This window comes from Pinus tabuliformis, chromosome 4_1, assembly GCF_031772625.1.
Source record: "Pinus tabuliformis cultivar Carrire ecotype Pingquan chromosome 4_1, CPIR1, whole genome shotgun sequence".
Lineage (NCBI taxonomy): Eukaryota > Viridiplantae > Streptophyta > Pinopsida > Pinales > Pinaceae > Pinus > Pinus tabuliformis.
In genome coordinates, this window is record NC_142303.1 from 271363272 (window position 1) to 271380299 (window position 17028).

Below are 17028 nucleotides of genomic sequence, written 5' to 3' on the forward strand. Positions count from 1 at the left end.
GAAATCTCCAATACCCAAAAAGGGTTTGGGCAGATTCTAAACAGATCAGAAGATATTAAAATAATTAATATTTTTAATGGAATCCCTAAGTCTAAACTGAGGGAAAATAAAATATTAATGTGTATTAATATGAATATGTGTTAGAATGGTCCAAAAGACATGGATCAAGCCAGATCTAATCTTAGCCGTTGATTAGGGACTTAATCTCGGCCGTTGAGATGTCAATAGGAAAAGTATAAGAGAAGGCTTGAGGGTCACTTGGAGAGTACACCAAATGATCAGTCATTCTATTCTCTAGAGCGAGGTTTGCTAAGAGAGATAGAATCAGTGATCGGGAGAGCAGCAGAGGGGCATTGAGTACAGAGATACAGAGAAGGCAGAGATTGTGCCGGGAGAGTAGCACAGTAGCCAAGGAGGGTGACGCAGAGCCAAGAAGGGCTCATGCAGGGCCGCACAGAGGCAGTAAAGTGATGCGCAAAGCACCAGAGGGGCCAGCGCAGGTGAAGCAGAGGCTCCCAGAGCTGACGCAGGGCCAACATGAGACAGAGAAGGGCTGACGCAGTGCAGATTGGGTAGACGCTGGGGTTGCAAAGCAGTTTTGTGCTGAGGAACTACCGAAAGGTTTTTTCCGGGGTTTCAGCCAGGAGATTTCTCTCAAACTGTGAGGTATATCTGCTAAGGAAATTCTCTGTTGGGCAGGCTAGTTTCGGCACCCAAATTGTACTATGATATTGCTTAATAAGAAAACCCTTAGATAGCTACACCAGTTTTCCCGCATTGGGTTTTTTCAAGGACATTGGTCCAAAAATAATGGTGTCATGTGGTGTGTTTGTTCTTGTTTCTTTTAGTTGCTGATCCGTAATATTTTGAGCATGCACTGGTGTTTATTTTCAGTATTTACTTTGTAAATAACTTGTTAAAAAAAATAACAAGTAGGTAGGAATAAATCAGGAAAAGTGAATGAAGGGTTTCTAAACTAAGTAAACTTAGAAACTTCAACATGGTATCAGAGCGTGATTACAGATCACAGGAGGACTAAAAGACATCAGCCGAGCGGAGCAATAGCAACAGAAAACAGTTGTCCCAAGGAGACAGAAGTTGTTTCTAGCAGCGCAGAAGCCAAGGAAGTGTGACGCAGAGCCAGCCAGAGCCACGCAGAAGAAGCTGGCAACTGCGCAGAGCCTTAGAGAGGCAAGCGTCGCTGACGCAGAGGGCCAGAGGGCTGACGGAGGGCATCCCAGGGCTGACGCAGACCAATATGGGGTGAGGCAGAGCCAGCGTGGGGCAGAGAGGGGTTGATGCAGTTCACAAAGAGGCAGAAACTGGAGTCTAAAAGGTTGCAGAGTGGAGTTGGTGAGGTACTATAGTCATAACATTACCTGACAGAGCAAGGCCAGAGGAGTTGTTACCGAGGGTTTCTAGCCGAGGAACCTGGATTACCAGTGCAGTTGCACAAGACGATTAGAGTAGGGGGCATCTCGACAAGCTGCAAAAGGATTTCCAGGAGGGAAATCAGGACTCAAAGGGAGTCCAGAAGAGAACTTCCAAATGGGAAGTAGAGACTCAGAGGAGTCGAACAAAGAACTTCCAGAAGGGAAGTAGAGGATCATCATGGCAATACATGGGATAAGAGACTAGGATAGACTGGACGAAGCATTGAACTTCGCAGTCTGGAAGGCCAGAATCTTATCAGTGCTTGACAAGAATCGTGCCAAGAACTTCGCCTTGAAGGTTATAGCTATCCCAGTCGACCCCAATGATAACGACAAGTACGAAGAGGCGATGACAAGGGCCAAGTGCATTATCCTTTATGAAGTCAAGGATCATGTGGTACCACATATAGCCGAGAAGGAAACGGCAGTTGAGATGTGGGAGGCTCTCAATAACCTGTACCAGCATTCTTCTATGCAGAGAAGAATGTTGCTCGAGAACCAGATGAGGTCATATCAGATGAAGAAGAGTCAATCGATTGACACCTTCCTCGGAGGACTAAATGAGATCCAAGACCAGTTGACTATTATAGGAGCGACACCAGATCAGGAGCTTATGGTGAGGACAGCCCTAAATGTTGTCTCAGAATATTGGGAAGTGTTTGTCCAGAGAATCCTGGGCAGAGGGACTCTCCTACCTTGGAACAAGATGTGGGCAGCTCTTCGCTTGGAAGAGATCAGATGGCAGTCGAAGACAAGTAGCAGCAGTAAAGGGATCAAAGTTCGGTAGGAGGAGGAGGATGTGGCCCTAGCATTTGAGGGAAAGCAAGAGAAGCAGAAGAAGAAAGATCTCTCCAAGATCAAGTGCTTCCACTGTGGGGAGATGGGTCATTATGCGACCCAGTGCCCAAGGAAGAAGAGTAAGGGAGAGTCTTCCGAGACTAAGGCAGCACCAGCACGGGCAGAGAAGGAAGTTTTGACAGACAAAGACTGTGCCATGAGTGCACACGCACCACTTAAGCGAAAGTGGGGAGACATCGAGCTGTAGTCAGGAGGATTACAGGGGATGAGGGGCAGGATCCTTAAGGTACCCAACCTCTTGGATTAGACCATGCTACGGGAGCCCCAAAAGGAGAAGCAGGACTGTCTGGGTGGGTAGAGACAGATGCGGATGAAGTGGCAGAGAAAGCTACAGTGCAAGAGTCCCAAGTGAGCGCAGAGCTAGCAGGCTGCATAGTGCGAGAGGCACAGGAGTGTTGCACCAGTGCAAGAAGGCACAGAGAGGTGTGCAACAGTGCGAGATGCAAGAGAGTTGTTGCAGCAACGCAGAGGTCAGAGAGGGAGCACTTGTCAGCGGCAGAGGGAGCTTCAGCATCAGTGGGTGTTTCTAGCTCAACAGAGAGGTCAGTTGGGAGATCAGTTACTTACTTCTCAATGACTGAGTTGCAGTGCAGCAGTGGGCAGCACGATGCAACATGATGAGAGGAGGTGCAGTGCGGATGCAATGCTGGGAGAAAGGACCAGCAGCAACACGGATGCACAGGGAGTTGTCGTACAAATGCAGTAGTGGCAATGGCAGAACCATGGGCAGCAATACAGGAGGCAGCGGTGCAGAGGATGTTGGGTAGGAAGGCCTAGCTTCAGCACAAGTACCGATGCTGGATGATCAGAGTAATACTCAGTGAGGAGTATTGCTAGAGCACAGTCCTCGCTAAGAGGGAGTGTTGATTTAGGGTAGCATTGGATGTGCTCTAGCCACGAAATTTAGTGGAGAGGTTGGGGCACATGAGATCTCCAATACCCAGAAAAGGTTTGGGCAGATTCTAAATAGATCAGAAGATATTAAAATAATTAATATTTTTAATGGAGTCCCTAAGTCTAAACTTAGAGAAAATAAAATATTAATGTGTATTAATATGAATCTGTGTTAGAATGGTCCAAAAGACATGGATCAAACCAGATCTAATCTTAGCCGTTGATTAGGGACTTAATCTCGACCGTTGAGATGTCAACAGGAAAAGTATAAGAGGAGGCTTGAAGGTCACTTTGAGAGTACACCAAATGATCAGTCATTCTATTCTCTAGAGCGGTGTTTGCTAAGAGAGATAGAATCAGTGATTGGGAGAGCAGCGGAGGGGCATCGAGTACAGAGAAACAGAGAAGGCAGAGATTGTGTTGGGAGAGCAGCGTAGCAGCCAAGGAGGGTGACGCAGAGCCAAGAAGGGCTCACACAGGGCCACGCAAAGGCAGCCAAGTGTTGCGCAAAGCACCAGAGGGGCTAGCGCAACTAATGTAAGGCCTCCTGGGGCTAACGCAGGGCCAGCGTGAGACAGAGAGGGGTTGACGCAGTCCAGTTTGGGCAGACAATGGGGTTGCAAAGCAGTTTTGTGCTGAGGAACTGCCGAAAGGTTTTTCCCGAGGTTTCAGCCAGGAGATTTCTCTCAAACTGTGAGGTATAGTTGCTAAGGAAATTCTCTGTTGGGTAGGCCAGTTTCAGCACCCAGATTGTACTCTAATATTGCTTAATAAGATAACCCTCAGATCGTTGCACCGGTTATCCCGCATTGCGTTTTTCTGGGGACATTGGTCCAAAAATAATGGTGTCATGTGGTGTGTTTGTTCTTGTCTCTTTTAGTTGCTGATCTATAATATGTTGAGCATGCATTAGTGTTTATTTTCAGTATTTACTTTGTAAATAACTTATTAAAAGAAGAAATAGAAAGTAGGTAGGAATAAATCAGGAAAAGTGCATGAAGGGTTTCTAAACAAAGTAAATTTAGAAACTTCAACATTCTCCCACACGTGTGAAGTTGCAGCACTTGCAGGAGGGTCGAAGAGTTGCAGACCTGCAATAGAGGCCAAAATTTGTTACAGGGGTCAAAATCGTGAAAATCTGACTTGGGTTGACTTTGTGAAAGAGAAGCTCATCTACAAAAGGTTGACTTGGTCTTGGAGGGATTTCAATCTTTGGGTCTAAAGGTCTTGGAATTCGTCATTTGAAGTTGTGCAAATCTGACTTGGGTTGACTTTGTGAAATAGAAACTCGTCTACAGAAGGTTGACTTGGTCTTGGAGGGATCTCAGTCTTGAGTCTAAAGGGTCTTGGAATTCGTCATTGAAGTTTCTATAAGAAGAGAAGAATTTCTTATGGTTTTTCCTCTCTAGGAGAGGTTTTGGCCCTAGCTAGCAACCTACATCTTGTGTCCATTTGTTCTATTGATTTTCATGTTTTTTGTAGTTGTTTGATGATAAGAACACTATAATAATCAAGAGAAGAAGAAGCTAATTATAAGTACATCAAGTTAAAGTAAAGAACATCACAAGCAGTTATCAAAGTAAAAAAGAAATCACTCCTAATCAAGCTGCCCTAGATTTCTCAACATGGTATCAGAGCTAAGGTAACAAGGAAAGGCAGCATGAAGATCACTCAATTGAAAAAGGATACATAAGGGTTGAATATAAGAGGAAGAGCATCAAGAAGAACTAGTCATCACATCACATAGACCCTATCATCTTGCAGAAAGAACTCTTGAAAGAATAAAATAAGTCCTCAAGGACCCTATCTCCATCTCAAAGCAAGGACTTTACACAGTTAAAGCATTTTCAGAAGCAAGAAGAATATCCCTCCTCATCTTGAAGAAAAAGCATTGTCATTTTGAAGAAGGAAGATCATCCCTCCCTCATTCTAAATCTCATACTCTAGTGGAAGACATCATCTTCAAGGAGACATTCAAGTAGTACTTTATATTCATGTCTCAACCTACAAATCAAATGACTACTTTCTGCAAGGTGAACAATAAACTAGTTGGGACATCAAACTACCTTGCATGGATGAAAAGAATAGATTTGATTCTCACAGAAAATGAATTCTTTGATTATATCAAGAGCTACATCACAAAGCCTCCTTAAGAACAATCTCAAGCATTATCTAAATATATGAAAGTAGAAATAAGGGCTCAAAGAATCTTCATTGAATCCATCTAGGATTCTCTCATTCCCTTTGTAGCCAAATTGAAGACATCAAAAGAGATCTATGACAAATTGGTAGAGCTATACTCTGTAAGTACAGCTGGGGAAATATATCCTTAAGAACCGAATTATACAAAAGGAAAGTATCAAAGGAAGAACAAGTAGCTTCATATCTCATGAAGGTAACTCAAATTAAAGGTCAACTACAAGAGCTAGGAGAAACAATGTCAAATCCAGAAATGACCAATGGGGCAACTTTGTATCAAGCATTTATGCAAAGAAGGAAGCTGCACCACTCAGTGATCTATGGGCGTTAGGTAAGATTGAAGAAACCAAATTAAAAGCAAAAAATGGCGTTGAATCTAATGAGCAGTATTTGCAGCTATGTCAAGGAAGAAAGGAAAAGTTGGGAAATTTGAGCCTCAGAAGAGACTTCAAAAGAAAGTTGACATGTCTAAATTTCAACGTTATGAATGTAATGAATATGGGCACTACAAGAGGAATTATCCTAAACTCAAGAAAGGCAACAAGAAGAGGAAAGAAAGAAGTGAATCCCATGTGACCGAAGAAGTAGAAGAACCGGAAGAGAAGAAAACAAAGAAGGAAGAAGTGAAAGACCTCTACAATTAAAGGTCTCTCATACATTTAGTTCATTGTCAGTTTATAGAAGATAGCAAATCATGGGAGAAAGCATTGCAGTTATGGAAGGATGCACTGCAGCAGTGATTGAGATGGCATCATTATTAAAAGCATAGAAGGATAGTAGAAGCAGAGGTTTGCATGGTTGAAGCAATCATCTTACTAGATAGAAAAGAAGAAGCTCATCACATCATCATTAGAAAGAAGCATTTGCAGAATAAGGATCATCAAGTTCCTCCACCGGAATCTTTGTTGAAAAGGTTCACCCCTACTTGGAAGAAGCAAGTGTTACATAGATGGTCTACATTCCACGTAGTGTGGAATCCACAGTTCGGAAAGATGAAGGTATGATGACAGAAATGTGCAGCATGATAATTTAGTTGAAGTATTCTTCCATCTTCAAGCAAGGGAAATGAAGTTGCTAAAGGAAGTCTAGATGACCACATGAAGAAAGAGGTATGCACACATTTGGTAATTTTTAATAGATAGATAAATCATGTTATCACTTAATTGTGGATAGAATGGTTAGAATGGTCTACTTCATGAGCATGATTGAAGAAGAAAGAACTCTTCCATATGAAGAAAACTTGAAGGCATAAGCTTAGCATACTAAATAAAGGCATGAAGGAATCAACATACTATATGACCTCCTGAAGATTATAAGGAGGTGGGCCACAAGGTTTCTAATAAAGAAGGAACCATGTATGTATGTGAAGAAGTTGAAAGGAGTTCGTGAGAATACAACTACACAGATAGATAATCAACACAATGGCCAGAGCAGGACAAAGGAGGCAGCATCCAGATTAGTCCAATACTCCTTTGTATCATGATCAGAGACCAAACCTATGTTTTGTCAGCTCTTTCTTTTCCTTCTTGCAGTCTTTTCTGCAGTCTCTTTAGCATAGACAAACTTACCTACAGAATTTTGACACTGCCTAGAAAGATAGTGTGTGCCAACATCTTGACGGAATAGCACAGCTGGCCTCATAGACAGTTTAATAAAATTTCTATTCTATTGTATTGTATATTACCATTCACATTATTAGTAAACATTTAATCTTTGTACAATAACCCTAACCTGTAAAAAAGAATAGAAGAATAGCCTGTAAGTAAACATTCACTTAGAGGATTTTGACACTACTAGAAAGATACTATGTAAGCATCTTGGTCCCATAGCACACCCGATCTTGTGGACAGTTTAATAAAATTTATATTCTATTATATTGGATATTCTAACCAAATTCTTAGTAAACATTTAATCTTTGCACATTAACCATATAGCATGTCGAAAAGAATAAAAGAATAACCTGTAGAGCTCCTTAGAGACTGAAAGCACTTCAACATCCATCGACATGAAATCAAGAAACTGGTCTTCTTCAATTCTCTGCACCAACATTCTTTTTGCCTGCAGAAACAGACTCAGCAAGAAATTTTTTAATTCATATAATATTTTGCACAACAATGATCGCATACAGGCCACCAATATATTGGAGCCCAGAAATCCTAGGAAGTCGTACAACCATATTCATAAAAAGGCATAAGAAATAACCTCAGAAAGTTCCTTCTCCTGTTCTTTGTTTAGCTGTTCAACTCTTCTTTTCAGGTCAGCAAATTTATCTGGATTTATGTACATGAAGGATAGTGTTTCAAGCTCTGACTGCCAACATTAAAGAACTTAGGTTATTCCATGTTCACTAATCAGAAGTTCAGAACAGTGGTAAAAACAACTTGATCTCAGAAGATCCTAGGTTTGCCATTCTATGGAATCATTACCTTCAAGCTGAAAAAAGAAACTTGCACTTGACAAGTAAAATAGAATGAGCAACCAAGAAAAACTGCTGCAAATATACAATAATTCTCAATATACCAGAATCACTAATGATTTGAGTGATCAATTACAAAACTTCACTAATTCAAGCATACAAAAGTCAGCTTTCTCTGCTCTCAAAAAGAAAAAGAAAAGAGTAGCTTCCAGGCAAGCTACTTAAAAAGCTCTGCTTCCAAAAGGAAATAAGCGGGCAGTTCAGTGTCTAGGCCTTAAAAGTGTAAATTTGCCTAATCAAAAACTACGCCACACAACAGCAATGATTACAAAACCTGTAGCACAGAAAATTAAGTAGTAAATAATAAGCAACAATCCCGAAGGCCACTAGCTCATTGCTTCTCCATTCAGATTGGTGCTTTTCCAATCTCAGGGGGGCATCCATTGTGTTTATGCTCTAGAAATCACTTATAATCTGCATGTTAATATAACAGACCCAGACATAGAAAATCATCCTTGGGATGAAAATCTGCATCTTAATATAAAAGATCCGCACATAAAAAATCCTCCTTGGGATGTATGCAAACAACCAAAGACCATAGAATATTGACACTTAAATAAAGTGAAATAATTTCAACTTGCAACAGCAAAAGAAAGAATATGCCCTCTAGGTGACTGCTATAATCAAAACAGAGGCATGAAAAATGTCCACACCACTGCACAATGAGACAAAATATTGCATCAACAAGATAAAGAGCTGCAAGAAAGGAATAGTCAAACTTTATCTTTGTATTTCTCAAGAGAACGGCTGCATCATATAGACTGGTCACTGAATAGAAGAGTGATCACAATATTATACGCAGTTCAGACTATAGGCAGCGTCAAGAAAAGAAGAGAAAATGGGAAAAGAGAAAAATGGAAAAGAAACACTGGTAGCTGCTCAATAAAAACTCTGCCTAACAATTAACCTGCATGCTTTGTTTATAGATTTCTTGATTCAGTAAGGCACCTAGCTCATGCAACAGGTGGTCTGAAATTATCATAGCCATGTGCTACCAAAATTAGGGTTTCCCAAGTAGTGCCCATCCTAAAGTTGCAAGCCAGTAGGGGAGATCCCACGGGACTAGGGTTGAGGATTAACCCCCCAATTAAGGTAAGGGAACAAGACTACAGTCAAAGCCCTTCCTCCTTCCAAGTCACCCAGGAATCCATACTCAAGTGTGCCCAAGAAAAAAGAGCATAAGCACCTGATTGCACAATGAAAGACATACCTTTAGGATTGGATGGCCCACCTTCAAACATACAATCTCGACAGATGATCAAGGGAGTATATGACTAGCTCAGGGAGCGAAGACATCTGGCACAACATCGGCTACACTGGTGGCTGTCAAGGGCTACCGACTGAAGACAAATCTAGGAGAAAATTTCTCCAATTGGGTCACCCACTAGTGGCGGGTAACAGGACCGATACTCCTTGATGGATAGGGAATCCAAGATAGGAAGTGGTCCCAAGGACCGATATTCTTTGAGGATAGCGCAGGGTATCCAAGATACGAGTAGTCAAAGAGGACCGATATTCTTTGAGGATTAGGAATCCAAGATAAGAATAGTCCTAGAAGGAGATACCTGGTGAACATATGGATGGGGTATGTACCTTGAGAGGCTGTGGTGATGGTGTCCAAATATATGCCTCCCGATATTGTGCTCTAATCTAGTGGAGAGTTAGAGCTTGTCATTCAAGGCCTTGACATTGACAATGTTGGTAATGATGTTGATGCTTGATGATGGCTTATCAATCCGACTCTTCTTGTGAGAATATTTCAATTTGAGTATCCTTGTATCTCGTTGTGTAATTATGAATACCTCTCATTTTCCCGTTCCACATTTTTCACTCCCCTTCGTACATTGCATGTCCTATTTCATCATCTTCCCTCTCTAGGTCCACATGACCATTGGGTCCACAAGGCTCTAGTACTCCCCCTCCCCTTGTCCACATGTCTAGGTCAAGCTTGGAACGATGCCCTAGAGGTTGATGCAGTTAAAAAAAAGGATAAAAGCATAATATGGCCACATACAAAAGGAAATTATACCACAAAATGAAAAAGATGGTCGAGACAATAAAGAATAGCGCGTGGGCAAAAGCCAAACATGAGCTCTACCCCTCATCATTATGGTCATCACCCTGGTTCCTAGGGCCCCTCTGAGTGCCCCCTGCATCATTAAGGAACCCATGTATGTCCCAACCCCTGTTGGGCGATGAAATGCCACACTTGAAGGGGCTAATCATTGTTATATCATACATAGCATGCTCTCATCCCTTGGAGCCCTGAGCAATAAAATAAAATAAAACTCAATAAAAGGCAAAAGGCAAATGAAGAAGGGTGGAAAAACAAAGGTTGGGGCAACTCATGTACCACGATTGCTCCCTCCTACATTCATACACGCAAATATGTGGACATCCCTCATCATTACCACCCTTGAGCCCATGGCATTTGGCCTTGAGACTCATGTGTCCCGATCCACCTCATCAGTCACATGACACCTACCACTTGAAGGACATAACTTGGACATGTCCTTCCCTTTAGGGGCTGAGAACACCTAATAGGGTCGTTTATTAACCAATCCTACCTAGAGAGGTAACACTATTAAATGCTCAAAGCCCCAAACTTGGAAGGGTAACCCACTATGAAGTTCCATTTGTTCCCCTGACTAATAAGCTTGATTCACTTAGATGCATTAATGAATTATTATACCTGAAGATGAGGAGACGCATTGGATCTTATACAGGATTGGCAGGTGGTTTCATCATGGGTTGGGCAACTTAACTGGGGCCCAAGCCCACCAGAGGATCATATTGACACTTGTAGGGGAAGCGTTGAGAGCCATGGGTTTCCATCATGTGACAGAGCATTATCTCATGCCATGGGCAACCTCAACACCTTCAATAGCTTGTTCATTGCCCCACATTATATGAGAGATGATGCACTTGGACCAACAATACCCCTAGCTGGCTTAGCAGTATATACAGGGTTTAGCAGTTGATCTAAGGCCTAGAGGAGGATTGTCTCATCCTTGAGACATGGGAGAGAAAGCACCATCTTTCGTGCCCTCATTTAGAGCAGTCTGCAGGCTTATTTTTCATCAGGAGATCCATGAGACCATTACTTGTGCCCTAGAGCCACTTTGGAGCACCACATGATGTTTTACTTAGATATCGAGGGGCCACCCCCTTGACTATCATAGCAACTTGAGGACTCAACAAGGCCCTCCAACGACCCTCCTACACCATTGTTTCATCATTTCAATTTCACTTTGGATGGATTATTCTTCACTTTATGAGCTATTTGGTGGGATTGTCACCAAAGAGATGTTATTTTGCACATTAAAATAATTTTAGGGGCATCTTAGGCTAATTCGAATAGGATAGAGGATCATATATATTTAGATCTCTCCCATTGAGAGAGATCATCATCATCACACTTGGATCTATTTCTCTAGGAGAATTTCGCACTTTTCCCTTGGATGTCTATTAGAGATATTTTAATGCATTTCAATAATTTTGGGAGCAAAACTCATTTTATCTTGGAGTTGCTTTCTTGATCTTGGATTGAATATATCTCTTGTTATCTTGTAAGTGATTTTGTTGAAGATTTTTCATAAAATGATGTCTAATGTGTGTAATTATTGCAACTAGCTAGTTCTTTTGTACCCTAATTTATTGAAAATCATTGAAAAGATTGTTAGATTATGGAATTGCACATGTTGCTCATTGAATAACAAGTAGATGAATATTCCTAGTGGATTTAAACTTGTTTTTCTTCCATGAAAGTCCATAGATCTTGGGTGGGTAATTCTTTAAAGTAGGTGCTAGTCATTTTTTAGCGTCGATAAATGATTTAGCCGAATTTTGAAGTACATAGACTTCATAGCCCAAGGGTAAGGCACTGATCAAAGAAGATTTGGTGATCAACCTTTCTTTCTCTTTTTCTCCTCCTAAATTTTTCGTCTCCTTTCCTAGATGACTTAGCTAGGGCTGCTTGTGAATTGTATTAGAGGAGTGATCTTTCAAATCCATCTGGATAGGTTTCTACGTTGGTGTCTCTTCTAGTGGTTCTCTTGTTTTGGAGCAATTCCTACGATCAGTTTATGAGAAATCTCAAGCCCTGGATCTGACTTTGGAAGCTCATCTTCAACGTCATAGGTTGAGATATTTTCTTGAGGGTCATTTGCACATAAAACTCTAAGAAATCAATCATTCTTGACATTTTCCTTATCCTAGCTTGACCTAGTGAGTACATATGAGGAATACCTCCCACAATTAATCTGAAACCCTAGGTCTCACATAGGTTTCTTCCTAGGTTTCTCTAGTGGAGCATAAACCCTATTTTGAAGAAGAATCATCCTGCAAATTCCCTAGAGAAGTATTGCGTCACTTTGGAACTCCATCGTAGGCATACTCATCATCATTGAATATTCACAAACATAGGTCTTGACTCTCCTCTTAGGTCTTTCATGTATAGCTTTTCTTTCATCAAGCCATAGTTGAGCCTCTCCTTTGAATGGGCCTTTGGAAATCACTTCATACCTAGTCCTTGATCCTATCATTATAAGTGATTTCCTTCAAATTGGGACTTCTCCCATCTGCGAAAGTCTGTAAAGAGCAAAGAACACTTACTCAGGTGATAGTGGGTCTTTGTCCCATTGTTGTCATTGTTGGAAAATCAGGAGATCTGTAGTTAATTTAGATTTTCGTTTCATAGTAATTGCTTGTGAAATCAACTGGTTTTCTTTAAGTTTTATTCTTATTTTTTCATCAAACAATTACCATAACATGAATATGAAGATCACGAAAACAAAAAAGAACACAAGATATAGGCTCCAAGCCAGGGTAAATCCCCTCTAAGGGGTAAACCCACATAATTCTCTTCTTATCAGATATCCAAGACCCATAACCACAGAAAACTTCCACCTCTACATGCCAAGACAAGACTTCAGTGTTCCTTCTTTCCAACAGATCCATCAGCAAGAGACCAACAACAAGAGATCTACCAAGGTAGATCTTCCACAAACCCTAGCTTAAGAAGAACTTCCTTCTATCAAACTTTGGCTCTACACTTCTCTCTGTCCCTTTTTCGAGGTTTTAGACCACAAATCATCAAGTGTATGTGTCAAAATGAGCTCCATCTTCCCTCTTTTTATATAGCTCAGAGGGGGTGCAAATAGACACGTCCACTGGGATAAGGTCGACTTGACATGTAGGCCGACTTGGCACCTAGAGGGGGGGTTTCTATCCCAAAATTACATTTAAAATTTCCTTTTTCTTTTTCTTTTACAATAGGTCCAAAATAGGACTTTTGACTCTGACTCAAAACCTAGAAGGATGAAGAACATGCTTTTATAGAAAATTTATAATAATCATTTTTCTTTTTCTTTTACAATAGGTCCAAAATAGGACTTTTGACTCTTAGACTCAAAACCTGGAAGCATGAAGAACATGCTTTTCTAGAAAAATAATAATAATATTTTTTCTTTTTCTTTTCTTTTGCATTTCATAAAATAGTACAAATTATGAAAACCGAAACTCGTTACATTCTCCAACACTCCCTCTTAACTATGGAGGTATTCATAATTGTACACTCGGTACAAGGATATTCTCAATCTAAAATATTCTCATAAGAAGAATGGGATTGATAAGCCATCTTTAAGCATCAATATCATAACCAACATTGTCAACATAGTAAGGCCTTTAACTGACAAGATCTATTACATCAGAGCATAATGTTGGGAGGCTTTACGTGAGACACCACACTACCTCTTAAGGCACATACCCCATCTAGATGTTCACTAGGTATGTCCTTTTAGGACTATTCTTATCTTGGATTACCCATCCTCAAAGAATTCCAATCCTCTTCGACCACTCTTATCTTGGATACTTGTCCAATCCTCAAAGAGTGACGGTCCACATCCTAACTTGGATTCTTTATCCTCGAGGAGTATCAATCTCAGATGCTTGTCCAGTCCTTCAAAACCCATTCTCCCTCCATGGCCTTCACTAGGCGTACGGATATTAGTCCTGGCCTAGTGCATGGCACATGAACAAGGGAATATAATGTCCATCTCACTCTCAACAAGAGAGGAGATCCTCATACCCTCTTGATCAGGGAATAGATCTTTGCTCCTTTATAAACATTTAAGGAGACTTCTTACTCCCTCTCATAGTTATTAGAACTGGAACGGTCATTGAACTGGTACACCCTCGAGACTGAGAACCGGTTAGAACCGTACGAAAACCAATAAAAAACCGAACCAAAAAACCGGTTAACCAAAAAACATAAAATATTCAAATTTTAAAGAAAAACATATATATTCATGTGCATCCATATTCATGTGCAAAAGTTCTCATTTATATAGCATGTATGGGTGCACATAACCAAAATAGCACCAAGTGCAATCCATCTCTAAACCAAAAATACATCAGCAAACAAGCTCCACATGGCCTCTAGCATCCAAAAAGAATTATGCTACAACAAATACCTACATATCATCAAAATTATTGCCTATATTGGGATCTTTGGCACCAATATCACCATATAAGCATTAAAATAAGATAGAAAAATCATAGCAGGTCAAATCAAGATTTTGTTTGAGTGATAGGTATTCTTTTTAGTAGGCTCATGATAGAGGAGTTCAACAACCAATGCCACTAACATCAAGGTACATACAGGGCTTCGTGCTCTTGATTAAATACTAGTTCCATACCCTCGTGCATGAGAAAATCCAATGTAGCGTTACAATCCCCCCAATCCTGAAATTCTAGAAAATTGTTAAGTCTGTTGGATTTTGAGCGAGATCTAAAATTCTACTTTCTCCATATGAAATCCAATGATGTCAAAACCACTCTCAAACATCCGGAGTCATTTCATGCTAATGTTAAAAATTTAAGTAAAAGGATGAAAATGAAAGATAAATGAGAATGTCACTTTTACTTTAAGAATTTAACATTACCATGAAATACATAGCAATAGTAGGGCCATATGCTTGAATATTAGGCACCTATTATGGGCTAGTGCCCAGCTAAGACAAACATTAAAAGAAAAAAAGCAAAACCGACCCCACTTGTTGCGTTCTACGTGGCTCTACCATACCGAACACGACAAAAACTGTTCAAGTCACCGGTCTGAACCGACCAGTCCGGTTTGGTCTGGTCCTTATAACACTGCGCCCTCTAAAGCATTGAGAAGATTCCTTATTTCCTCCTAATTGAGAAGTCGTAACCACAAGTTCTTTTAGCATGTCTTCATCAATATATCAGCTACTAGTCCCTCACGAAGATCTTCAAGTAGCTGCATGGTTCCTCCTTTTCTTCGCATCTCATCAAAATGAGCTTTCATCTTCCTGGAACCAAACTGTGACAAGATTCTGGCAACAACCTTTCATATCACTTTCCTCTAGTCATCATCAACAAAGGCATTATATTGAGCCAATCAAGGTAGAGCTCATCATAGCTCCCTCTAATCATGAAAGTAATCTTCAACGTCATCAAAACATCAGGTTATCCTTTTGTACTGCTACCTTTCAATCCCAAGATGATGTAGATATCTTGAACATGTAATCCTTCAAGGATTACCAAAAACATCCACTCAATCCATGTATTCTTTGAATCGAGTCCTTACCATTATGAATTTTTGCAACATTCTTCCAGGTAGCAAAACCATATACCGACCAAATAACCAATATCAAAACATAAATATCATGATTATCTCAACATGATGGCCTCTTGTCAAATTATACTTGTTTCCTTTAATATCAATAACCTTCCGCATGGTCCATTTTCCCTATTGTACAAAGAAAAACTCTCTATGCTTTCACTTTTCAATCAAAGTGCCCATGGAATGAACTAATCAGCAAACTACAATATCTTCTTCCTTGGAGTTGTCATTGTCAACTCTTTCTTTCTTCAGGAGACCATATCTAATGTTGATCGATATCATCAAACGAACTCTCCTTCCAGCCTCTTCACATGCTTTGGCAATATGCCTTACCAGGGAGCCAAGTCATATCCTATGTAGATCATCAATATTAGATTTTCCAAATTATAACATCCTCTAGTCAAAGTGTCATGTTAAAATTGCTACTTGCTCCCTCTAAAGTCAGCATTCCTTTGCATGTTTTATCTTCATATTGCAACAAGGTTCTGCTTCATCTTTTAATCATCAATGTGTTATGGAATGAACTCATCAGCTAGAAGCTTCAACATCATGTTCATCAGGGTCCTTATAGTTCCCTCTTTCCATCATGCTCATCATCATCAAGGAGTCATCATCAAGCATGAGTCTTGCTTTGCTTTGATCTTCCGTCCTTCTCGTCTTGCTTCCTTTATTACGTACCTGCAATTTTCACCGACAAGTACAACCAAGCAAAAATATACAAAGACAAGAGCATGATGTCAATTTTGTCAATCTAGGGTTTCCATGGTATCTTAGAGGGTGTACTTCTAGGGTTCTAGCTACAAACCCTATATTTCTTAATCTAACCCTTATTAGGATTTTTACTTTCAGCAGAAACATCAGCCCTAGGTTTTTTTTATGTCAAACCTTAGGTTTTATCCAATTCAACCCTTGCTAGGGTTTTACTTCTACCATAAACCCTAGATTCTTCTAAAAAAATTAAATTTGCAAACCCTAGATGTTATTTTTCAAGAGCTAGGGCTTCTTTAGAGGGAACAATCAATTAGGGTTAGGGTTGTCACTATTCTAGGGTTTTCCAAACCAAGTCTTATCTTGGATTTATAAACTCCAGACACACCAAAAACCTTCAAAAATGTAAGATCTACAAACCCTAGATTCTTATCATGCAAAGTAATTTGCAAAACCCTAATTACTTAACAAACCCTTTCTAATGATCATATAACATGAAAATGCACATAAAACAAGTTGTACATACCTTTGCACCTTTACTTTACCTTATGTCTTATTGCAAAGATTGTTCTTCAAGGACATGCTCCACAACTTCTTGATCTCACAATCCAAAGCAATGTAGAAGTATTTAACACAAGTTTGGAGATCATTGTCATAAGAAATCATTGTTATGTCTATCCTTAGCTTTATACGCAACTTCCACTCTCGGACTAATGTGACCAGGACACAAGTACACAAGTTGTGTCTTCACTAAATTAATGCCTCTAACATACTCCTCCATATATGAGTGTTCAAGTCTCAAGGTATATTTT

General features: G+C 40.2%; 1 protein-coding gene across 7 annotated transcripts in view; it reads right to left on the reverse strand.

Moving 5' to 3' along the window:
* The window catches only part of RSH1 (RELA/SPOT homolog 1), a 232625-nt gene that overhangs the window by 168642 nt on the left and 46955 nt on the right, over positions 1–17028 (reverse strand). For all 7 annotated transcript variants that reach the window (XM_089419586.1, XM_089419589.1, XM_089419587.1 and 4 more), the window contains 2 exons: positions 7587–7694; positions 7345–7442 (listed from right to left, as the gene is read on the reverse strand). In XM_089419586.1, coding sequence (XP_089275712.1) covers positions 7345–7442; positions 7587–7694 — 206 coding nt within the window. The remainder of the gene's footprint in view (positions 1–7344; positions 7443–7586; positions 7695–17028) is intronic.